Raw genomic sequence first — 25,256 nt, forward strand, 5'->3', positions numbered from 1 at the left:
ACCAAAGAGAGGCTATTGAGCTCTTTCAAATTTTATAATCTTTCTTCTTTAGACAGTTCCAGTGACTACAGTTCTGGAGTCTAGGTATCTAGCAAAGAATCGGCCTTGTCAATATTACACCCAAGTCAACATCGCTTTCTTCAACAACCGCAAATTCCACCTGCGATCAACAAACCCCCCAGTTGAATTCCTTCAACCACCTTGTCGCACATCAAATAACCAGGCATATTGTAGAGAGATAGAAACAACTCTTCTGCAATAATACGAACATCTACAAATACCCTGTAAAACTCGGGAATATCGCAAAGATGGACGTTGGTTCTGTCTTGCTCAATTCCTTGGCAGCAGGTCAGTACTTTCCCCTCTATTCACCAAATTTGTCTCAAAGGTGAACAGACCTTGAACTTCTATGGTACTAACTATCAATAGACAATGCTACTCGTATTGCTGCTGAACAACAGCTTACCCAAGCTGCTGAAGCCAACTTTGTGAGTTCCCCCACACAGCCTTGACCGCACTGTCGATGAGCTTCCATGACCTTCTTTTTACTGACTTTTTCTTCCGTCAATGTAGTCAGGATATCTTGTCACACTCGTAGAGCAGTTGGCAAATGAAGAATCACAGGGTTCCATTCGAGCTGCTGCTGGTATCGCCCTTAAGAACGCCTTCACAGCCCGCGAATATGCTCTGCAACGAGAATTACAAGATAAATGGCTACAGGTCGACCCAGATACTAGGAAGCGTGTGAAGGACTTGACCCTTCAAGCTTTATCCTCAAACAACAACCAAGCCGGTCAAACAGCTGCGCAAGTTATATCCTCGATAGCAACCATCGAACTGCCTAGAGATCAATGGCCAGAGCTTATGCCCGCTTTAGTGCGAAACGTGGGAGAGGGTACCGATCATCTTAAGCAGGCTTCCTTGACTACTCTCGGATTCATTTGCGAAACTCAAGATGCGGAATTGAGACAGAGTCTCGTACAACATTCCAATGCTATCTTAACAGCAGTCGTCCAAGGTGCCCGAAAGGAAGAACCAAATTTGGAAGTACGACTAGCAGCTATCGATGCTCTTGGCAATTCATTGGAGTTTGTGGATAGCAACTTCAAGAATGAAGGCGAGCGAAATTACATCATGCAGGTTATCTGCGAGGCCACACAAGCAACCGACTCTAGGATACAACAGGGAGCTTTTGGATGTCTGAACAGAATTATGTCATTGTATTATGACTTGATGCGCTTCTACATGGAGAAGGCTCTCTTCGGACTCACAATCATGGGAATGAAGAGCGAAGAGGAAGATGTGGCCAAGCTTGCTGTTGAATTCTGGAGCACAGTTTGCGAGGAGGAAATCGCCATTGAAGATGACAATGCTCAGGTAAGATTTCAACACTAAAATCTAGTAAAGAGTGCTACTGACAAAACGAATAGGTTGAAGAGGTTTCTTTGATGCGTCCGTTCTACAATTTCAGCAAAGTTGCAACTAATGAGGTTGTACCTGTTCTCTTGATGCTTTTGACAAAGCAAGACGAGGATGCTGCTGATGATGAATACAACATCTCCCGTGCCGCATACCAATGTTTACAACTTTATGCACAAGCTGTTGGTGGTTTGATCATTCAACCAGTTTTGAGCTTCGTTGAACAAAAGCTTCGTGGAGAGGATTGGCATGATCGCGATGCTGCTGTCTCCGCCTTCGGTGCCATCATGGAAGGTCCGGATGAAAAGACACTCGAGCCAATCGTCAAGCAAGCACTGCCAGTCATCATCAGCATGATGGAAGATAAATCTATTCACGTCAAGGACTCGGCAGCTTATGCTCTTGGTCGTATCACTGAAGCTTGCTCAGAGGCTATTGATCCAACCAACCATTTACCAAAATTGATTGCATCCTTGTTCGAAGGTCTTATCAGCAGTCCTAAGATGGCAGGTTCGTGCTGTTGGGCATTGATGAACCTTGCTGAGCGCTTCTCCGGGGATATTGGATGCCAGGAGAACCCTATCTCTCCTCACTTCAATGAGAGCATCTCCAGACTTCTTCAAGTTACTGAGAGAACCGACGCCGACAACGCTTTGAGAACCGCCGCATATGAAGTTCTTAACACCTTCGTCATGAATGCTGCAAATGATAGTCTTCCATCCGTTGGTCAACTCTCCGAGGTCATCATCAAGAGATTGGAAAACACTCTTCCTCTTCAATCTCAAGTGGTCAGTGTTGAAGACAGAATCACTCTCGAGGAGATGCAAGTCAGCCTGTGCACTGTCTTGTTGGCTATCATTCAACGCCTCGAGAAGGAGGTCACTCCTCAAGCTGACAGAATCATGACTGTCTTGCTTCAAATCCTCACCGCAGCTACACCTAAATCGATTGTGCCTGATGCGGTTTTCGCTACTGTCAGCAGTTTGGCCAATGCACTCGAAGAAGGTTTCGCCAATTACATGGAACACTTTGCTCCCTTCCTTTACAATGCTCTTGGCAACCAGGAAGAGCCAAGTTTGTGCTCCATGGCTATTGGTCTTGTCAGTGATATCACTCGCTCAATGGGCCCACCATGCCAACCATATTGTGACGCATTTATGAACTATTTATTGAGCAATTTAAGGGTATGTTTTGAAAAATCTTTAGTCTTGCCTTTCGTAGACTGGCGTCCAACCCCCAACTATCCCACTGCAATAACAAATCTAATAAATAAACAGAGTACAGCACTTGCCAACCAATTCAAGCCCGCTATCCTTCAATGTTTTGGAGATATCGCAGGTGCCATTGGTGGTCACTTTGAGACATACTTGTCTGTTGTTGCTCAAGTTCTTCAACAGGCTGCCAATGTTCAAGCTAGCCCCGACGGCACATATGAGATGTTCGATTATGTCATCTCTTTGAGAGAAGGTATCATGGATGCTTGGGGTGGCATCATTGGTGCTATGAAGATGGATAACAAGAGTAAGTCATTGAATTTACACCATGGAATTACTTAATTAACACCATGTAGATGACCAGCTACGCCCTTATGTTGAATCAATTTTTGGCCTTCTCAATACCATTTGGGTCGATCAACACCGAAGTGATGCTCTTATGAGATCAGCTATGGGTGTCATTGGGTATGTGCTCAAAACTACATTCCCTTTTTTTAATTCACGTGTACTAACGGACTTAGTGATCTTGCCGATGCTTTCCCTAATGGAGAATATGCCTCATATTACCGTGCTGACTGGGTCATGTCAATGATCAAGGAGACCAAGTCAAACAGAGAGTTCCAAACCAGAACCATCGATACCGCACGTTGGGCTCGTGAGCAAGTTAAGCGCCAAACAGGTGGTAGCTCAGGGACTATTCAAACTTGATCGAATCTCTGAACGGTCAAACGCGTCCTTTTACAACTTTTAATGTCCGTTCCTAGGGCCGGCGCATGAATTTTTGATAGAGCTCAACGAATGTGTTCCTCACTCTTTTTTTTATTATGATTTCTCTTTTTTTTTACAACGTGTGGCCATTGCAGAGGGGTATTGTCCTCGGCCTACGTCGATCTGTTTGTTCCATCATATTTTTTACATCGTGTCGAATCCACAGAACCTGTCTGTCCGTTCGTTCGTCCATAAATCATCGAATGGTTCCTCTGCCATAGTCACACTTACCTCTAACGGCAACGGAAACCCATGTCACTCGATATGATGAATGAGGAACCTTTGATTTGCACACCCCATTTGTTCAGCACCAACATCACCACCACAGCACCATCAGCACATTACTCTGTACAAATAGATTCACTTATTCCTAACAGAATAACTTTGTCCCCTTATCTCGCGCCAATACCCTTCACATCATCACGTTTCTGTCGCGCCTTTTCTGCTGGTTTTGAGCGAAGAATGCATGCCGGGTTTTTGATTTATTTCTAAGGTTTCTGATGGATGACGATATTGACGATGGAATGGATGATAAGAGGAGATATGATGCGCATGGGATGGATCAATTGCTTTCGCCGAAAAATCTTGTATTGTGGGTAGGAGGATGGGCGGTTGGATTGTTGGGTAATGGGAATGGGTGGATGCCGGACGCATTTAACGAACGTGACGGCTGGATGGGGAGTGGAAGGATGGAGGAGTTTTATAACATGTAAAGCTTTGACAATGATCGACCGATTTGGGTCCTTTGTCTTAGCGGTGAGCTTTAGACCATCATCATAAGAGGAAATGCAGAAGGCATGCCCGGGGTTGGGTACATGGGATGGTGGAGGAAGAGATGGGAATCAAGTGATTCGAACAATGGCTATATCGTCAGTGGGTTAAGTTGGTTTGATTGACAACTCGTAACTGAAAGAAATAGATAGATAGATACCTAGGTCAGAAAGGCGAAGTCGCCGACTTGACATGAATGGATTTGTCTGCCATATTTTTGTAGTGACCTGGATTGTGATTGTGATGTTTCATTGTGTTAAGTGGCTTCGGTTTATATGAGCTGTATATGGGAAGCATTTCAGCGTGAGAGGTTATAGTGATCGGCGTGGATTCGAAAGTGGAATTGGGAACGGAAGCACTTGTGCTAGTGTTGAACGAGGGAGAAGATGTCTGAGGCGGGGGTTTCGAGGACAAAGAAGCGGGAAAGATATGAGACTGGGATATAAAAGGGTTCTCTACCACCCCATTCCTGATACTCAATCCGCAATCTTTCAAGACATTTCATTGCGAAGCAAATCAATGGAAAACATTACACCAAGTCTTGCTTCTTCTACTAGCCTTGTCTCGCTTTTGTAACTCATGGCAACTTTGTTTGGTTTTCAAATGGTCAGTTTTGATAGGGGAAGTAAGAATGGGGTGCTTGATTCCCCCACCGTGTCGGAGCGTTGAATTGATATTCTTAGGCTACAAGGGGCAAATTAGACAGGTGTTAGATAACTGGTAGATACATGAGAAAGCAGTGTATGTGTTATTAGTTAAATGGCAAGGTCGGTTGTATAGGAGGATTCAGAAGGCAGTTTGTGAAAAGGCACGCAGATGACAGGTACGTTGCAGGTGTTGGTGGAATTCGAGAAGAGCTTGGGAGAAGTGAAGGCGTGTAGGTCGGAATATGCATGTGTCTCTCCCAGAGAGAAGTCAAAGTGTCAAAGTGTCAAGTGCTTAAACTTATGATAGAATTAGCAGTTGTAGTCCGGAAGTGGTGCATAACAGATTGGCGACTAGTGAATTCGGGTATGATATCATCTGCGCGGATGCTACTTTTGTGCGGCAGTTCATTTTAAAGTCTGGATTCAATCTAGATCCCGGTGAGGCTTTTCGAAGGTTACTAGATGTGAGTGAACACCGCGGTTTTGTTTCTCTCGTGGCTTGTCTTGTATTCTCGTGAGAGCTGTGGTTGTACTTGTGAAAAAAATCTAGAGCACGTAGGTGGATGAGGGTCGTCCTTGTCATATACACATCACCTGTGGGGATTGAATCTTAGTCTACAAATTAAGTTCGGACTTTGAAGTAGGATTATTTTGTAAACAGTTTGTAGACATTTAGCTCTTAATCTATAGATCTTTTGCGAACATCCAGAAGCCCGGCTTGCAGCTACAGATTTCAATCGTGAACAGATTGACACTGATGTGTTTCCAGAATCGAAGATGTGAGAATATCGTGTCTTGAGAGATATCTCTATAGCTGGCGATAGATTATCATAAACATGCCGCACGTTATTCTAGCCTATGTTAAATTCATACTACGATGATCGAAATGCATGTAAATGGTTGCGTTACGTGAGTCCTTTGCTAATTTGGTGCTTATAAGGAGATTCGAGGTCGATTTGTATAATCTCACAATCCATCAAAATAGCGGAAAGGAAAATGCTCTAGTTTAGGATTCTTATTGTTCTGCCACCTTTACTGCCATGGCGCGTGTATGAAGGATGTTTGCTTTGAATGCTGACACTACAGAGACAGCGAGAGAGACTGGTATTCCTCCTAATATATCTGCGAGCTCTACGCATTCAGAGTTACTTTCTGGAGGTTTACCCACAACCAGCGATGTGAAGGTGGTAGGGATCAAGGAAAACTTCAATATGAGGGGAGTAGGATTATTACAGCTGAAAATATGAGTGGGGCCTGATCTTGGGATTTGAAAGTGTAAGTGCAATATCTGGATTTGGAATTGCAGCAACTGAGAATTCGCAGTCGAATTATGTGCATTCGCAGGAATCTGACAAGGTTCAGAGCTCAGCCGTGGACTTCGAAGCTATCGGTTGTGAAAGTCATGTTGCTGGTGTAAAGGTGTTGAATTTGATTCATTTGGGCCAGTGTAGGCAATAGTATACTGCCACGAAACTGTAACTTGTATTAACATATTGATGTAATAGTTAGCATATTTGAAAAGGGGGATATATTATTCTCATAAATTATTCTTCAATCTCAAGATTGTTAGTAATATATTGAATATCTTTATTGATATAACTTTTAATATTATATATGACAATATTTTAGAGAAACCCAATAATTATTATTATATCGACCCGTATATTGATTATGGGAAATACTATTGCCTACACTGATTTGGACAGAACTGCGCTGCGACTGAGGCCTTGGTATGCGCACCCAAGGTCTGAATACATAGGTTCGTAGGGGCTAGCTCAGCAAGAATGTTAGGGGCTGCCGCTGCGGAAGCGACTTAAGTAGACGTGATGGGGAAGACACCGTATACGTTCAGGGAGAATGGAGTCAATCATTTCACTAAGCGAACTAGACCACATTGAAATTTGGGACCTGAGACAGACGACGGACTGGACCAGTTGGTCATGACAAATTTTGGAGATATCTTCGAGTACCTCTGTCACTAACTCTTTGCGGAAGGTTCAGAAAGTTCTCACCGTTTTTCGATCTGAGTATGATAAAGAGCTGCACTGAATCTTTAGAGCATGTTCGTTGTTAGTTAGGTGGAATCTACGCTACAATGCGAATGGTAAAAATGAGAGCATCGGGCTGCAGAGAAAAAGACAAGAGGCAAAGACGCTTGGAATACAAATATAGCGAAGACTTTGCTTACTAACAAGTAAATCATCGAGATATATGTGCCAGAAATTAGAATTACTAGAATTTAGGTCGAAGTAGTTAGAGGAGATCATTCCAGCTGGCACAATCAGCGTATCGTTTGAAACCAACCTTTGCGTGGTGTTTTCTATGGATTTCGCAGATCCACGACTAATCCGGGTTCACCTCGCGTGGAAAGCATGTATAACGACTGTGTTTCCACGGCGTGCAGAATTCAAATAATGTAGGAACACTGTGAGAATGCACTTCATAACACCTGGATTACATGCAAAAAGTACATTTGGCGTCTAGCATATTTGATACCGATGGGGAGGGCGACAAGGAGCCTTCTTGGATTTCTCGTTGTGCTGGCATGCTTACAAACACTATCGTGATGATACGAGAGAACTGGCTCAAGGTTTCGAGAGGTCTTGAAATGATAGTATGAGTCTAGTAAGTGCTTTAAACAGTATCAAAGAATGCATGTGGATGAATGTTAGAAGTCTAAGGAGGAAGAGAAGAGAGTTTGACAAAGAATATATATGTAAAGTATACAAAACAACCTGTCTTTATTTATTCTCTTCGTTTTAATTAGAGTAAACTAGATTGTAATCTTCCTGAACTCTGAACAGTAGGCAATATCGTCGGGTGGTCTTATTCGAGACACTCTGAACAGCAAAAAGTTGATTTCTTATTTTCTTACTGTGGTCGAGTCTCTGTGACTTCTAAGTGCCAAGAACACAGTCCCATTTTATAGAACAGCGTCCTCGAAGCTGTTTAGCCTATTATATAGACATTTTTGGTACACAAAGAAATCATAGGAGGAATTTCAATAGTATAAACCTAACAGGTGATAGGTGCCAAGTTGACAATTTAATATCCTTCAAAAACAGGATTTCAACTTGTGTGTAGCAGTTCAGTCTACGAAAAATAGTAGCTTTTGGTTTAGCATCATCTTAAAAGAGGATATCTATTGTATTATAATGTTGGAATTAGAAGTCAAGACACAAAAGCAATAGGTAGTATCGTTGAGTGGCTTTAGCTCAAGATATTTTAACATTGGAAAGGTTTACGTCATATGTTGATGCTATCATCGACTTTCTGCAGTTTATAAATATCAAATAGGGGAAGTTCAGCCACAAACTTATACAATAGACTCTAATTAGACACTTTATTTGACATTAGTTGTTCCCTTACAGAAAGATAAAACTGTGTACATTATCTAAGACAGATAAGGTGGTGATTTATGGGCTTTTACTTGGGCTAAGAGCTTCACGAATACCATTTTACCAAGAAAAGACATGAGGGCGAGTGGTATGGAGGGCCTTTATTGATGCTAGGTATGCCATTAAAGCCCAAGAATTGAGATTTATACTCAGTTGATGAGAAACCCATATGTAACCATGCAATGTATCGATTTCATCTCCGACGCAGTATCCTTCCAAAAAGCAAGATGCGGTGTTTATGAATCTAGCAACAAGTTGTATAAGAGGAATGAATTAAAAGATCATAACATCATTGAAGGAATGGCAAAGTTTATTGCCACTGATGTATACTTATGGTAATATTATTTCATTAGGTCCACACCCATGACAAATATTGAAATAAACTCCCCCACACAAGGACTCTCCATAACAGAACACTCTCTTGATGGATGGTCGACAGTATCTGGCGAAAGTATCTTCGGTGTGGCCATGATATTTCTGCTTTTCATATCTCCTTTCGTTGAATAATGGCTCCAATTGATCAATTTTAGAAACATCTGCCTTCAAACCTTCAGTCGCAATCCACCTAAAAGTTACTTGGCGGAAGATGGGAGGATCTTCTGCCGGTAATTTATACGACCTGAGGCTTTGGGAAATACCAGAATCGTCTACCGATGTCTCATAATACACGCCCTCAGTTCTACGGGAATTGAGATCGAAGATAGAACTAATACCACGTACAAGTGCGCACATGGAATCATCGTAGTCGTTCATATATGCGACCTTATCATTGGAGGGTGTATCGATGATTCTGAACGCGGTGAGCTGCTTAGAACTATGGTGAAAAGTTTGGAGGTTAGTCTAGATCGTAAGTTTAATAACCAAGATATTCATTTGCTTGCTTACTGTCTTAAGAATTGCAAGATGCAAGCGATTTGAAATTTCGTTGTCCCAAAGGTAAATTGTCCCCTTATCACAGCCAATCTCTTTAGTCGGCTTGCGAGATGCACAAAATATGGTTTCAAGCCGAAGTTTTTGTCCGATGTCAATGCATCCTTGAACTCAGCCAACTTCGTTTTGTTGAGCTTACTATGCCTCTGTGAGTACTTATAATGTAAACTGCAGTAGACCGGAATAATGCTGAATATCCTCACCTGAAGTCTAAGCAAAGATCTGTGATATACAAATCATAGAAGCGAAGTCCAAAAGACTCGCACATGAATTGTAGCTGAATTTTTGTTCCAAATTTATCCATAGAATTTACCTTGAATTCGCCATCAACATGATGTTCGGGTTCAAGAAGCTTGGGGAATTGATTGACAGAGCCGTGGTTAAGTCTAGCTCTTTTAGCATGTCTGATGAAAGTCTCCACGGTGTAGTGAAATGCTGTCGCTTCTGACTTTGCATCCAAAGCTTTGATAATGTCGGGATAGTCCGGGAAGACCATAACGTTGTCGAAAAGACTCTCCATGATCATTATGATCAGTTCGGGTGATAGCTTGCTAAGACGTGATGGCTTTAGATTACCAAGTAATAGGTCACGGACAACCTTTTTCCTTTGATCGTCCATCACGACGTTGTTTGACTTTGTGGTAGCTGCCATTTCGAGGTTCAAGAAGGGCTTGTAGATAGATAAAGTGCGCAGAGTCCTTGAGTTAAAGGAAGAAAGACAAACCGAATCAATCAATTTTTGAAGTCTTATGAGGGGAAAAGAAGTTCCCCCTGAATCTAGAACCTACTTTTAGAATCAACTAGCTTCAGATCCGAACCAATCACAGGCTCCGACAACAAAACTATTCACTACAACTCTTTCATGAAGTCTGATTTACTCAGCCAACCTAATAAAAGCATGTATCAAAGCACTCTGATACTTCATTGTTTTAATCAATATCTTCTACCAGCCTCGGTATCCCAGCTGTTGAGAACCACTAACAAAAGCTCATCAGATTGGGAGTAATTTCCCCTCCATCATTCAATGTGATGTCTTGGCAACCATTGGGCAGGCAAATTGACTGCCATCATGAATCATAGTAGTCGATTGAAACTAGGGGAACTCTCGCATTTTCCGTGACTTCATCCCATTACTTGACATGTGATAGGTAGGTTCTTAAATCTACCTTTAGACTAACGTATTGACTTCATGGACTTCAGTACTCCGAAATGGCCAAATTACATATTAATTGGTCACTCAAGGAAAATGAGACTTTGGATATTAGATAGACAAGACGCGTGGAGATTTGAGGCAGGTGAACTTTGTTCTTGATGAAAATAACTTATATTAGAATGAATTGTTGAACATGCTGGGCTCAATTTGCACCCGGAAACAACACCCGTCCCCTCGAAAGACATATTCAGTGAAATTGCCTCATTTTGACTCACTCTATTATGATTGTCTTCTGTAAGGCTTAGTAAAGCCCCTCTTAGGTCTCTTTTATCAGCCAACTCACTTCATAATATATTTGTACCGACCTTTTTGTACAAGGTGCTGGGAGAGTAGCATCGTATCGCGAGGCGATTGCCAGAAATCATGCATACAGCGCAGATTGTTCTATGCAGGTTGCTCGTCGGTTTGATCCCTTCGATTTCTCGAACGCCATATCTGAGCATCCTTACGACACGCTTTAAGACTATTTATAGGAGCTCGACAATTCGTTCAAACAGACACTGAGTAATTTTCTCCATCAGAAGACGGGCAATCTAGACAATGCTCTGCTGCCTTCTGTTCAGTTGGCTCCTGGAACATGTACCCACTCACCCCAATAAAACAGGTGTTGCGATTTCTTTGCATTCTTGGTCTACCTATTCAAAATTGCCTTGCGAGACAAAGCTTTATGAGGGAGGAAAAGAAGAGTACTTGGACTTACATTCTTCAACATCAATCATCTTGTTCAAGGTTGTATTAGCAAAATTGCGCCCCGCTTTGCTCTCAACATCAGGTTACATCGTTTTCGTTTATACTACGACTTTCTAGGGTTTTGCAGATAGTTCCAGACATGCTCGATCCTTTGTCAAATAGTCAACCTTCGTCTTTCTTGGCTAACAGACGTTTGTACTCCAGTAACACGAGCTATTCTCACCCGCGCACTATCAATATCTCGGTCATTTAGCGACTACGAGATCGGAAATATATTCAGATACAGTTGGGAGGGGGTTGGTGTAAGATAATAAGCGCAATAGATCAATACCGCGTCACCACCTTCGCAAACGAACACAGGAAACAGAAGCGAACCTTAATTGAAACAAGCAGCGCTTGAAGCCTGTCGTTCCCAACTAGTCATATGTGGGTGAAGTGCAAAACGGTGGTGATGCCTGTCCATCTCTGCCATTACGAATTTCAACAGTATCACTCAGGTCTTCGGATCGCAAAATCCAAGCCCCTTCATGCTTGTTCTAGGCAAGCGAATGTTTATTGTCATTGCCTCGAAGAACTCCCCTAATTTTATATCTAGTACGATTTTACAAATTCGAGTCTGTATTTAGCACAGAACTTACATTACGGCACATCGAAATAAGACAGTATAACAACAGGCACGCATACGCTTACCATGGAACATCTAGTCTAGTCTAGCCCAGAATATATTCAGGAAGATCCCCCAGGACTGGATATCGAGATTTCTACCTAAGCTATCCAAACTCTAGGTCCATGGTTGAAAAACGAGCATAACGGTGATATAATTAGAAGGAGCTCCTTAGATGCCGAAGAGCTGGAAGAATCTAGCCCCTTCAGCCTTCATACTGCAAGATTAAAGGGGAACAATGGACTTGGTTGATTACACTGGTCAATTTAACCAAGCATGGCTAGCCAATAACAACCAATATAAAGCAACACTTGACGGCGGGATCAAAGCTAAAAAGGGATAATTTAATCACAAACATGAGCATATTAGTGCTCGCAAAAACTGATCATAACATATATCTATTCGATGCCTGGTAGGTCATATATAGTCAGCAACCAAGATATCTTCGTTGTTTGAACTCGCAGATACATATCAATGAATCTCTTAAGTGATCTAAGTATATTGTTAGGCTGCATCTGATGTTGAGTTTATATAAGGTTTATGGGAAGTCTTTGGACTCATATTAGTATCTGTTGCAAGCTCTCTACACGTTTTTACCTCACATCGGCTTTTGAGCCAGATCATAAGTGCGGATTGTGTAATTGAGTGAGGAGTTAGGCCAGATTAAACTATTCAGGCTGGAAGGCGCAAGGTGGAGAGATGAGGTGAAAGTGAAGGAGTAATACTAGCCAATCGAACTTCTTCCTGGTCTCTCGTATCCTCACGAGAATGAGATTTCTGCCACAATCGAGGATGACTTTTCACAAGCCACCTTTTATTTATCTATGCAGATAATTGCTGGAAACGATTACACCATAGGAACTTGGGAAAAATGATTGTGAAACATGCTTGTATTGATTTCTTTGGCTGGAACATTCATCGATTCATCTAATACATATTGTTGAATTGTGTAACACAATCACGCCGAACAAGTCTAGCACCAAACTCAAAATTCCAAATTTCAAACCTCAAGTCTTCGAGGTGCTTCAGGAGATAAACCTCCCCTTCCGTGTAACCATAAAGTATTGCAAAAAGATAGTCTAGAATCTGGCGCCGATACCTGCCACCGTTTTGCCATTCCATTATCCTAAATACCACCACCCACCGATGCTCCGATAATACAACCTCCATGTGCTCCTCTACTTCACACACCCAGCCTAGGACAACTGAACAAGCAGCATAAAACAACAAAGAAAACTCAATTCAACTATTCACAACATCTTTCGCGAAAGGCAACGTCGGTTAACGATGTGGGATATAAAGTCCAGGGAAATGGGAATGTAAGCGAGATGAGATAGAAAGCATCACTGAAATTAGGTTTTTTGGGTAAGGACATGTATAATATCTTGTGTCATGAAGCGAACTATGGTCAAAATTGGGAATGAATGGAGAGTGTAATTGAAAGAAACGCAATATCCAGGGATTTAGCGACCGTTTGATTGGGAATCTCTTATGTGGTAGTGAGCATATTGTACGTTTCGAATCGGAAAGACTAAAATCGAGCTTTGCGTGGAGATTCGAAAGCCCCCGGTGTTTAGCAATAGAGGAAGAAAGTAATTAGGATGGTGATTGTTAGAGGAAAAGAGAAAGAACAGGGAAATAAGGAAGCCACAATCAAGAATCCTCTGAGATCGATGCATTTCCGGTGGAATTGGTAGTATTATAAAAATGCCAGGTCTTTCGTAGGCCCAGAAAACCAAATGACTCCATTTGTCCGTAAAAGAATCTCCCAAGTTCTGAAACTTGACAGAATGCGAATACATATGCATCACAAACATCGCACCGCATTGCACTAAGTTGGATATCCTTCCTAACCATCGTTGTTTGTACCAGTCTTGTCATTGTAAATGCTATTGATCAAGATCACGCAGAAAGCCCATTTTGCTCATCCATGCTTGATTGAAAAATCTCCCCGAAACTTTCGAAGATTATTCGTTCATTTCGTTAACAACAACAACCCAATTTCCCTTCCATTGCACCGCGACAACCATGAACAAAATATTTAACGGCTAGTGTTCATTGGCTTTGGTGCCTTACCCTTGGAACCTTGCTTGCTGACTTTCGATTGGGTGGAGACATTGGTCTTTGCCTTTGTGGCCTTCTTGGCGGCTTGCTCTGCGGCACGCTTCTCCTTAGCGGCCTTGATGGCGGACTCACGAGCAGCGGATCTGGCTTCTGGTCTCTGGTTTCTTCGCTCCTTGATGACATCGAGGGAAGCACCGACGATGGCTCTTTGGGACTTGACGGTCTTGCGGGAACGCTTCTTGGCGACTTCCTATATGGTGAGAACTGCATCAGTATTTTTGTTCTTCCGGGTGTCCCATGATGTCATTTATTCCATCTCGATATGAATCAAGCTGCGAAGTAAATCGTGATATCGTACCTCAGAGATACCCTTCTTGTGTTGTCTTCTGAAGAGAACGGTCCATGCAATTCGGCGAGGGTTCTTGCGTTGCAAGAACAAAGATTCGGATTTACCGTTTTGGAAACGGAAGATCTTGGAGTCTCCACGGATGTAGAGCTTGCCCTATATGATTTCAAAAGTAATTAGCATTGAATTCTTCGATACGCAATCCTTATGCGCCTTTGAAGTAATTCCCAAATCTGCATAGTCGTAACCCAACAATTCGCCTTCCTCCCCCATCAATCCAATCATTCATTTGTCGACCACAATCCATAATCATTCAAAGGGGCAACACTCGTACCTTTCCAGGGTAGATCTTGGCTCCCGAGAAGGAATCTTCGTAAGTACGCATGATGTCGACGGTTTGGCGTGGTTGTCGTGTGTTTGCTGTTTCCTGCGGAGTCGTGGGCAGGAAATTCAATAAGATCGCAAAATACCGAATTCGTTAGACTCTTAATTTTTTGGTTTGCGATTTGCGTGCGAGCGCTAAGATCTCGCTAAATTGGCCCTAGTTAAATTGCTCTGAGCCTTGTCCACAGCCTCGGCATTATTGTCAGCCTTGCTTTCTGAAGACGTTTATCTTAACTTCATGCAAATTTAAACCAATTTGAAGAGAATGAATAGGAAATACGAGTACACTTATAATTTGGTATCCTCCATTGAAGTGTTTTGTTGACTCCCAACAGGTATAACAACCCAAAGTTAGGAGACACAGAATCACGTGATCTCCCTCAATCGTTCACATCCTCGCGCCATGTAGAAGGCCTAACCTTTCCTTTCATATTTACAAGTCCATCATCAACGGCGACCATGACTCTCGTGAAGGTCCCGTTTACTCCAGAGCCGTACCCTCCTGGGTCCTCCGAAATACTTGAAGATATTACCCAGGGAAGTAGTCATTGTTGGACACCTTTATTCCAGCATAAATGTTCATTTCCACCGGAGATCTTTTCGCAAGTCATGCTGAATTTAATTCGAAATCCAAACATCAATTCCAATCATCTGTTTCGAGCCGATATCTCTTTAGAGCAGCCATTTGATGAAAATTTCCAAAATGATACTACAATTCCTGCGAGGATTATTCAGTTCCGCAACTATACTCTACAGAAAGTTATGGTAAGAACTATGATACCTAGAAACATCTTAAAAGATAAGCCACTCGATCAAACATGTCTTTTCTATGCAAATACTACAGATACTGGGGAAGTTCAGTCTCTGGTTATTTATCTCCCTCATATATCATCACCTCATGAATCACCATTTTATCACCCTGGAGTTTACGGAATTGCTTTCCAGCATATATTCAATCCTGAGACACAGGATGCAACTATTGCAATACACTATGCATTCTTCGACTCTGAACCTCGTACTCAGAAACTTGAAAGAACAGCTGAGCATTTACTAGCTGCTCTATATAAGCACGGGCAAGGAACTGCTGCAGGATATGTCAAAAAAGTCCATCATGACACCATCATACCTCAAGCTACTGTTCAGAATACTTATGCTCGTCTCAAGGCCAAATATGCAAAAGCTTTGATTGAGAATTGGGCTGAAGCCACAGATCCTGAAAAGCATGTTTTCGAGGATCTGAACATTGCAGCATTTCTCATTGAACTTTGGGCCGATACTTATAAAGATACCGAATTTCCAGGCTATGTTGACATTGGATGTGGAAATGGACTTCTTGTTCACATTTTATCCGAAGAAGGTTACAAAGGATGGGGATTTGATGCAAGAGAAAGGAAATCATGGAGTGTGTTCGGGCCAAAAACACGAGAGAAGTTACAAGAACTTGTTTTGATACCTTCAATTCTATATTCAGAGTCAAATGAAAATGAAACCTCGGGACCTGATGTTCACGACGGAAGTTTCCCCAAAGGAACATTCATTATCTCAAATCACGCTGATGAGCTAACTCCATGGACACCTATCCTTGCGAACATTTCTCAATCACCATTTATGATGATTCCATGTTGTAGTCATGCTCTCAGTGGTGCAAGATGTCGGGCGCCACCACCCAAAGGATCTAGAGGTACACCCTCGGCGTACGCTTCTCTTGTTGCATGGGTCGCGGGACTCGCTGAAGGATGTGGATGGGAAGTGGAAAAGGAATGGCTACGAATACCGAGTACAAGAAATGCGGCTCTAATCGGACGAAGAAGAAAACTGAATTACGAAGATGTCGACGTACGAGGGTTTGTTGATGCAAATGGCGGAGCCACAGGCTGGAAGGAAAACGCATTAAAGTTGGTGACGGGAAAGGCAAAGAATCATTGAAGGTCATTTATGACATTTATCACACATCAATTCTGCTAAGCAGCACACCGCATACAGACGGACTTCAAGTACCACATCTCAAGTACAACAAAAGATGCCGTCGATATGTGACACCATTTTTCTCTTGAGAACACTAAAAGAGGCACCCAAAGTCATCTCACCACCCATGGAAATGTTGATACATATGTTCCTACATACTAGTCCTTGGCCCTGAATCTGAAAATGCCACGAGTGACAAGGTCCCGCCATATGTGCAACTAATGCGGCCCTATTCCAAATTTCTTATCATAAGCGCTGGCCAATCATGAGGTCATTCTCGTTCTGAGGAACGCCATGAGATGCATCATCTGAGCCATTTCCCCACTCTCCATGAGAAAATAAAAATATGCTGCTTATGTGTATGACCACATCTCCACAACCAATCTCGTGAATGTCATAAAGTACGATGGTTGCGAGGTGGAGGTGGAATTTGGAGGAAAGCGTACGGGTGAGAGACTTGGACTGGATCAGGAAATGGGGAATGCTGGGTTTTTGGCTGCATCAAAGTTGTCTCATCTTCCCTATCGAAATCAATACCAACGTATCAAAACCCCACCACCTTTCATCGGTGTCGTTACTATGAATAGTTCACCAATTCATTTGTCTTTACTGCCTGCTTACATTTTTGAACTTAACTTTTTACCTCTGTGTTAGATCCTACAAACTCTTTCTGCTTCCCTATATAGCATCAATACCCCCCAGTTTTAAATTTCCCTCGGATTCTGTTCTTGATAGGCAATACTGACTTCACAATCTTGCAGTAGTGGGGATACCGCCTACGACAGGAAATACAGACCCCTTGCTCGGACCCAGAAATGGACGGGATACACCACCTTCATAAACCATCTTTTTTACTTGAGCCGAGGAAGCAACACCTCATTTGTACGGGCCAAACGAAGGGAGTCATTTAATTTAAGATACCCATCTACCACGTGTATTGGCCCAACTCAAACTCCATAACCAAATGCCAGCGCAAACAGTCACAAGAAATACTATCCTTGCTATCTAACCTTTCTTTCTTGCCCTTCGAATCCAAGATGTTAAATTTTCTGCACGTCGTTCAATCTGGACAATTTCGATACTCAAATATTGTGTCTTCTTGATGAGTATCGGACCCATTTCGCACTTTTATTGCTTCAATGATTTTCCAAATCATTTCTTTAAACACTTTCAGGTCTTAGATTCTTTCAAACCGTTTCTATCTCTCACTTTGCTTCAATTAACCTCAACAAATTTAGCAACACAAAGCTATCTGAGGGTTTGAACGAGAAAGAGGAATAGTCTTTACATCCTGATGGCATGTCGTTCGTTCGATCACAACTTTGAAAGAAGACACGAGAAGGGGACTTCTATACTCACAAACTTACTAGCTGATCTGTATGAGGATCCCTGCTGTGTTTGCTGAAACATCATGAAGAGTGATTAAGAAGTCAATGAAAGCTCTTTTACCAAATGTGGTGATGATAAGCTAGCACAATTTCAAAGAAAGCAGTAGATCATTGTATTCTCAAATATCATGAGATCTTCCGATGGAAACTGGTTGTATTTAATGTTCTTTCGATTGTGTCTTTGATATAATGAAACCCTTTAAAGCCATGATAATTCAGGGTGGCGAAAGAAAGACTAAAATCTCTAGCGCAATCAAGGAGAAAAAATGAAAGGAGTTAAAAAGGGGGGTATTGTGTCTCTAGAATATGGCTTTTGGCCCAACAATAAAGGTGATTTGATCGTAGGTCCTTCATCTCATTAGCAGATGTATATATATCAGCCCGTCACTAGAACCCCCTCTTCCACGCTAATCATCTGATAATTGAAGCTCGTCGACTCTACCTCCCGATATCTCATCGTCTCACTCTACAGTCCATCCAGCCATACGGCTCATCTTCCATCACCATTCCACTCTCCAAGCAGCATGTCCTCACCTACCCAGCTCCTCTCTCGCTACTCCCATATCCTCCGCAACACCCACAAGATCCTAACCTCTTTCTCTCTTATCCTCAGTCTAAACAGTACTTACCAAGTATGCGCCATGAAGAAACGCACCAAGAAAAATGAAGAAGAAATCGACAATATGAGTAGCACTATTGATTTGATGAAGGGGTATATGTATGGGACCGCATTAGGGCCGGGGCTGTATGGAGGGATTGATCATTGGTGTGAAGAGAATCACGATTTTTGAGATGATGGGACGTGAACGAGAGAAAGATGGGGAGTCGAGAGAAAAAGAAGAATTGGGTAACATGGAAAGGAGAGAAAAAACCTGGCAAGAGAGGATAGGTGAGTTGAGCCTTGGAGCTAGAGGTAAGAAGAGCAGAAAGGGGGAGGGAGGGAAGAAGTCGGAACAAGGTGATGGTCCGGATCCAACGACAATAAAGATCGCGGAAGCGAGTAGCAAGGTCTCGGATGGATCTGAAAATGCCAAAATTCAGAGTGGCGATCAGGAGGATGGGAAGATGAGAAAAGAGGATAGGAGAAATGAAGGAAGTGAAGATGTGAAGAGTGTGGACTAGGCACGAGAAACTTAGAAGGTATTGAAAAGGGGCACTATTCAGTCACTGCTGGCGCGTATTGCTTGCTGAAATCAAGTGTGATCTTGTTGATTTTACAACCACAAGTTTCTACATAATGATATGAGAGAAATCTGATGGTCATTTCCTTGAAACAGCGTCGCACGGCTCAAAAAGTAGCTCAGATACCTTGTAGAAACACCAAAGATTGTAAAGCATCACTTATTTAAAAAAACACGTGCCTACCCCGTTTAGTCGCCTGAATGTGATTTATTGACCCGAGGGGAAAGAGAGATCCTATCATCCTTCAAATGAATACGCTAGAATCTTGACGCTTTTGGCCCCATAGGAAAGATATTGTAATATAGAAGGACTTAATGTGTAGTATGATTTTGTACAGCTAAGTGACCTTCGGACTACCTGAAACTTTATGTTCATGCAGCGAGGTGCCGTAACATAGCCAAAGAGAGGATTATGATCATTTCCATATCAATGCTGTCACCAGTTCTCTAATATCATTCCTAATTGACTTTGCCTTGCGTGCGGGAAATTTATTCGACCTTGTCCTCAAAGTTCTCACCCTCAACCAAATCTGGGATATCATCATCATCCTCCTCATCGTCCTTCTTGTCTTCACCACCCTCAGCCTTTTGCATGGATTGGTAGCTCTCGGCAAGCTTGCGGAGGGAAGCAAGGGAATCTGGGCCGAGTTGGTTGAGAATACCTGGGACGAGCTCGGTGAGCTCCTTGTCTTCGCCGTTTCCGTAGATGGCGAAGGTGTTGGATGGAACAGCAGCGTGAACTATTATTCATTGAAAGGTTAGTTTAACTCCAGGAGCTCGTATTGTGAGGTGAAAGTACCCTTTGGTGCAGCGAAGTGGATAACATTTCCGTCCGACTTGAACATGTTTACCTCCTCGATAGCTTGGATAGGTTGAACATTAAGCTTCTTGAGGGAGGTCTGTAACTTCTTGTCGTCCATTCCGGTGCTCTTGTGAACATTCTTAACCTTTCTTCTTGGTGTACCCTTTCCACTATTGTATTTGTTAGCAGACCGATGCTACCCCGCTATGCGCTTTCCTCAGAGTCGTAGAGCTCGGAAATCGCGTTCGTAGATCATAAATCGCATGAGGATGAGGATTCTATCACGTACCCTTCGGCCACATGTTAGCTTTTAATCGTTCAAATACCGGTAAAAATTGTATAGCACAGCCAGCTGGCATTTCAACCCCTCCATCATTCGAAGAATCCCATTTCAAGCTCTTCAACCCTTCTGCCATTCGCGTCCTCTGCGGTATTCGCCGGAGTTAGACTCACCAGTTCTGACACCACCTCTGGCCTGCATTCTCTTCAACTTTTCCATATCCATGATTGCTGTAGTTTGACCTTCGTCGAGAAGTGAGGGGAGGTATTAAATGAGGAAGTGGAGGTTGTTCTATGGCGAGGGAAAATCGTCAGTCAATAATTCGAGGTATCTGTCCGGCAGAAAGGTTCGCAGCGATCGGATGTATTTTTGATGTTATACGTACAGTTGTAAAGATTTGACTTTCCTATGTAATCAAACTCGTCGTCGTGTGTTGAAGGTCCTCAGCGCTCATTGTGTGCGCCAAGAATTTCCATTTTTAAGCGAGCATTTGTGTGGGGAAATTCTACAGCCTCGTCAATCATCAGCCAAAATCAACAGTCCAATATACAACAACAACAACAACAAGATTCAATCTATACAAATGAAGAGGATGTGATGGCAGTCTCGACCTGTAACATAGAGAAGCTACGGCATTTTCACCAATTCTCTGCCAGATTGATCTATGGATACTTACCACTAGAAACGGTAAGACATTACAGTCCAGGATATCCGCATAGACAGTGAGTGCTCTTATGTTACAAGGGAGGTACAGTAAACATACGGCGATTCTTGAACTTGAAGGGAATCATTGCTATCCATCTTTTGTCATAGAATTGGCAGATTAACAATACCTCAATAGGTATCAGTGTGTACATGATTGCTCTGAGGTAACTCCTTGCCACACCTTCTTCCCCCTCTTCCCACAATGGAGGCGAGACATTGAGAACTCATATGTACCTCACATACACAATCTTGTCTATGCATTCTCAGAATCAAGCACATTGCGTTGCTCTCCCGCTTCTACCTTATACTAAAGGCGGATCACACAAAGACAGTTGGTGCGCAATGAACGATCACGTGTCAGTTTCACAGAGCTTCACGTGAGAAAGTCTCACGATTACCCGTTTTTGGGTCGAAATCTGGAGGTAGTCAGCCTGTATGACTCCTTCCTTATTCAATCACCCATGGAGTCTTCATTTTTTATTTGTTGACCCCCCTACGAGCAAATTGAGTCGCAGGAATGCTTCGAATCACACAAATTGGCATTGCAACAACACAGATGGAGATGCTCCGGAGCTCAAAACCCATCAAATATCGTAGGGAAGAGGCATGGCTTGAAATTTCACAAAGGGATAACCAAGTATGCGCCTGAGCTCGATGAATATTCACCGTAAGACAAAAGTTGCTTCGAGAATTTCTAAATTCTCGTTGAGGATAGGTTCGTGATTCGTCCTCGAAAGCACATAAATTTTTTCTTGTGAGTTCTTTGTATTGAGAATTCGCTGTAATTTCCTGAATATTTCTTAGATGTACAAGAAGCACTTTTGTTAATTATACCCCATCGTTTCTCATTAAATTATAGAATCTTTTAAACGGATACAGTATAATCAAATCACTCCTGCCACTAACTGGGTGCCTCCCCTACCGCCATTGTGTACAGATAATGATCGATCACCTAAATCACACCAAAACTTATTCTTAGAACAATCAAATTTTAATACAGTCAAATCCTAATTAATAGAATATATTTATATAATTTTATATAATTTCGATTCATAATTTCAAAAAAATGAATAATTTATTTTTAAGATTTTTGTTAATTATATTATATAGTTTTGAAATAACGTGGTTTATTAGTATATAGCTCATATCAATAAGTAGCCCACCTTATTTTACATATAAAATTCGTCTATATATAACCATATACTTTATTTACTTATTTATTAAATCTTTTAAAATCTGAATATATAAAATTTAATTATAATTATATTATAAAAATCTAATCTCTTTTTAAAAATTCGAATTAGTATAAGAATTATTATAGAAATAGTTTTTTTGTAACGAAAATCGTAACAATTTCTACTTTTTTTAGAATATAATAAGAAAATTTATATTAAAACTATATATTTAAAAACCTAGATTTTTATTATTATTTAATATTCTTTTTTATTAAGAAAATAATAATTAGTTATTAAAATATGATTAATAAAAAAAGCTCAATTTTGATGCATTTTTGAAATAGGCCATATACTAATATAGGCCATGTACTAATAAACCACGTTATTATAATATAAATTATAACATAAATACGAGTCCTGGGTATTATGACCTGCAGGAACGATATTATAGGAACTATAAGATTTAAAGGTAGCCAGAAATAAGGGTAACCGGATAAACAATTAATAAATGTGAAAAGATAGGCATCTATCTTTTCTAGATACCTACCTTTTAGTAAGCACAAGTTAGATAAGCAGTAGTCTTACTAGGTCACGAGGACAAATATCACATGATAAGGAAGTCGATTCGACTTGTCGATACGATCAGAGTATGAAGATCTATATAAGGGAATTGGTTTCATTACAATATAGAGCTTTGTGCTCAAGACAATCATTAGTTTCATACTATAATTACAAGAATTGCAATCAGTTACAACCTTATTGAATTCCTACTTGAAGTCTAGTCTAAACCACCTCGTGAGATCTCTAGACACTTCCACGTGACCCTATAGGTAGCTCCTGTAACAAATTGCCCCATGCCCCACTCTGCATACAAACACAAGGAAGTAACTTGTTTCTACTCTTCGACTTTAATTTCGACAATCAGTCACCTGAAATCGAGCTTTCTCGCATCTCCAACCATGGAAAGTGAGGCAGACCACGCTCAAGTCACCAAGACTCAGCATGCAGATCTTGCAAGAAAGTACAAGCTGCATGGACCGAAAATCGAACGGATTTGGCGAAGCTTTGATCAGAGTCAACGAGTGAATGTTTTTAAGGTTGGTGTTGTAGAAGACGGATACTTGAAGCACTCAAAAGATCAATCAATAGGCGCCCCGTGGAAGATAGTCCCCGAAATGAATCTGCATGACATAACTACAGAACCTGAATATCTACTTGATCATCTGAGATACCGAGCTACAACGCCTCTCCTGCATCAATACATAGCGGGCATTCATGATGGTCCAGGAGATTGTATGTTCATCTTGGAGAGCATGCGCGATAAGAACCTTCGCCATACTCATGATTTCAAATACTGTTTAACTAAGTTTTACGACGAAGAGACCTATGGTCAGTCATTCAAAGCAACCACTGCTGCTAGTTATCACGAAATTACAACTAAACTCGCCTTTGCGTTTGAAAAGAGAGCTGTTGTTCCTCAAGAGGTTGGCGAATTCGTTCTCACCAGACAACTGCAAACCCTAACACACCTGAATGTGTTAGTTGCGGACATTCTGGATACCGGATCTACTACCAAATCTACGAAACCACGGCCAAAAAAGTCAAATAAGGCACTTGTTTCTGCTCTTTCAAACCTTTCCATCGTTGACTGTCAAGAGAAGCTTTCGCTAGACGACATAATCAACAACTCACTCGATCAAAAAACCGCCGTGAGCGATTATCTGGTTCTGTGTTGCTCTGAATCAGTTATTCTTCAATATATGGTCAACGGCTGGTACTTCAGTCGACCGGAACTTATACCTGATGAGAAGGGACGAATCCTCCCCTTGCTGGCCGATAAGTACATCAATACTTCGATCTTCGAGTTGATACACAATATGGCAGCTGGAGCCGCAACTTGGGATTACATGCATCGCCTTCTTCAACTTCTAGCAGAGAAGCCTGACGATAAAATTGCCAGTACAATTTTGCTTCAGGAAGCATCAAATGTAGCTCATCTCGAGTTCTGTAGGGTACAGAAAGTCTTCAAACGCTACGCAGCCTTGGGAACAGGTACAAAGTACTTCAGACGTGTCTCGGGAAAGTACGATGATGGATTTGCACGAGTATTACTCAAGCAAGATCCAGAGCTTCTAACCAGGGAGAACCCACAACTTTCTTACGTGCTCCGTCTCTGCTCCCCTGGAATTGACGTCACCAACGCACTTCCTTGGGTCAAGAAATTAGAAGATCTTTATCGTCTTCATCCTATTGAGCTATCTGAATTGCATGATGGTGTGTTGGACGCTTTTGGTGACCTGGCCGTCATCGTCAGATTTGTTGAAAATCTTTCTGCAACTGTTACTCTGCCAGCAAAGAATGCTAGAAGAGGACAGATATACGCATCAAGACTCAAGAACTTATTGGGCGAGCTTGAACCATTAAAGCATGAGGTTGATCTTTCGAAGTTTGCAGTACCCATGGAAAACCTTCTTGAGCCAGGAATGACCGAAGGCGCTGTTGATGCTCTTGATCAGTTTACAGCGGAACGTATGGGCACGAGGACAGGGTTTCTGTACCAGGATCTTGTTGATGATTGCGTTTCTCAGGTTCAAACTCACTATGAACAGCAGAAAGACAGGGTGGCACAGATTGGGAAGAGGCCTCCTAAAACTTTTGAAGACCCCGCTTTCGAGACTACGGGTCCAGATATCCTCATTCAGCAACGAAGACAAAAGGACAAGACTCGACCCACAAATGTCGCTCCTTACAATCTCATTCAAGACGATACTGAATTTGCACAAGCAGAAACTGTGGAGTTGCCTCGGGTATTCAAAGTCAACAAAAACACGGCGCAGGTCTTCTCCACCATGTTCGCCAAGTCTGAAGCTCGTGGTTCAGTCAGCTGGATTTCATTTGAAACTGCAATGGTCGATTTGGGGTTCTCTGTCATTCCGAAATTCGGATCGGTGTACACTTTCTCTCCAGCAGCAAAGGATGTAGGTCGTGAGAAGTCCATCACGTTTCATCGACCCCACAAGTCGGAGATTGAAGGATGGAAGTTGGTCATGTTTGCTAGTCGATTGAAGAGGGTTTATGGATGGAATGAACAATCTTTCACGGTTGCCTGATGAGAGTGTAAGGTCTTTGACAGCGGCTTGGCGTGGGAGTGGGCAATATTCAGACGGTATTGTTAGGGGCAGACTTCGAGCAAAGATCTTGTCACTATCAATGGGGATAAATAACTTTTAAGTATGTAGTACCAAGTAAATG

General features: G+C 42.0%; 7 protein-coding genes across 7 annotated transcripts; 4 read left to right on the forward strand and 3 right to left on the reverse strand.

Annotated features, from left to right (window-relative positions):
• Positions 1–308: 308 nt before the first annotated feature.
• Bfra_008550 (putative importin subunit beta-1 protein) lies at positions 309–3,341 on the forward strand (the record flags this gene model as incomplete). The annotated part of the gene is made up of 7 exons (XM_037338909.1): positions 309–348; positions 430–488; positions 574–1,377; positions 1,431–2,603; positions 2,697–2,940; positions 2,990–3,098; positions 3,155–3,341. 7 exons carry the CDS (start codon positions 309–311, stop codon positions 3,339–3,341), a joined length of 2,616 nt encoding a protein of 871 aa, XP_037192215.1.
• A 5,206-nt stretch (positions 3,342–8,547) lies between these two features.
• Bfra_008551 (uncharacterized protein) lies at positions 8,548–9,799 on the reverse strand (the record flags this gene model as incomplete). Its single annotated transcript, XM_037338910.1, has 3 exons — positions 8,548–9,031; positions 9,103–9,285; positions 9,351–9,799. 3 exons carry the CDS (start codon positions 9,797–9,799, stop codon positions 8,548–8,550), a joined length of 1,116 nt encoding a protein of 371 aa, XP_037192216.1.
• Positions 9,800–13,573: 3,774 nt separating this feature from the next.
• Bfra_008552 (putative 60s ribosomal protein l24 protein) lies at positions 13,574–14,531 on the reverse strand. The gene is made up of 3 exons (XM_037338911.1): positions 14,459–14,531; positions 14,137–14,280; positions 13,574–14,028 (listed from the first exon to the last, which is right to left on the reverse strand). Exons 1-3 carry the CDS (start codon positions 14,507–14,509, stop codon positions 13,756–13,758), a joined length of 468 nt encoding a protein of 155 aa, XP_037192217.1. The 5' UTR covers positions 14,510–14,531; the 3' UTR covers positions 13,574–13,755.
• Positions 14,532–14,967: 436 nt separating this feature from the next.
• Positions 14,968–16,434, forward strand: Bfra_008553 (putative trna (uracil-o -)-methyltransferase protein; the record flags this gene model as incomplete). The annotated part of the gene is made up of 1 exon (XM_037338912.1): positions 14,968–16,434. One exon carries the CDS (start codon positions 14,968–14,970, stop codon positions 16,432–16,434), a length of 1,467 nt encoding a protein of 488 aa, XP_037192218.1.
• A 2,174-nt stretch (positions 16,435–18,608) lies between these two features.
• Positions 18,609–18,983, forward strand: Bfra_008554 (uncharacterized protein; the record flags this gene model as incomplete). Its single annotated transcript, XM_037338913.1, has 1 exon — positions 18,609–18,983. The coding sequence occupies one exon, from the start codon at positions 18,609–18,611 to the stop codon at positions 18,981–18,983; it is 375 nt and encodes a 124-aa protein (XP_037192219.1).
• Positions 18,984–19,531: 548 nt separating this feature from the next.
• Positions 19,532–20,349, reverse strand: Bfra_008555 (putative nascent polypeptide-associated complex subunit beta protein; the record flags this gene model as incomplete). Its single annotated transcript, XM_037338914.1, has 3 exons — positions 19,532–19,782; positions 19,842–20,014; positions 20,294–20,349. 3 exons carry the CDS (start codon positions 20,347–20,349, stop codon positions 19,532–19,534), a joined length of 480 nt encoding a protein of 159 aa, XP_037192220.1.
• Positions 20,350–22,858: 2,509 nt separating this feature from the next.
• Positions 22,859–25,114, forward strand: Bfra_008556 (putative ipa protein; the record flags this gene model as incomplete). Its single annotated transcript, XM_037338915.1, has 1 exon — positions 22,859–25,114. One exon carries the CDS (start codon positions 22,859–22,861, stop codon positions 25,112–25,114), a length of 2,256 nt encoding a protein of 751 aa, XP_037192221.1.
• Positions 25,115–25,256: the final 142 nt, after the last annotated feature.

Source organism: Botrytis fragariae, assembly GCF_013461495.1.
Source record: "Botrytis fragariae strain BVB16 chromosome Unknown tig00000061, whole genome shotgun sequence".
NCBI lineage: Eukaryota > Fungi > Ascomycota > Leotiomycetes > Helotiales > Sclerotiniaceae > Botrytis > Botrytis fragariae.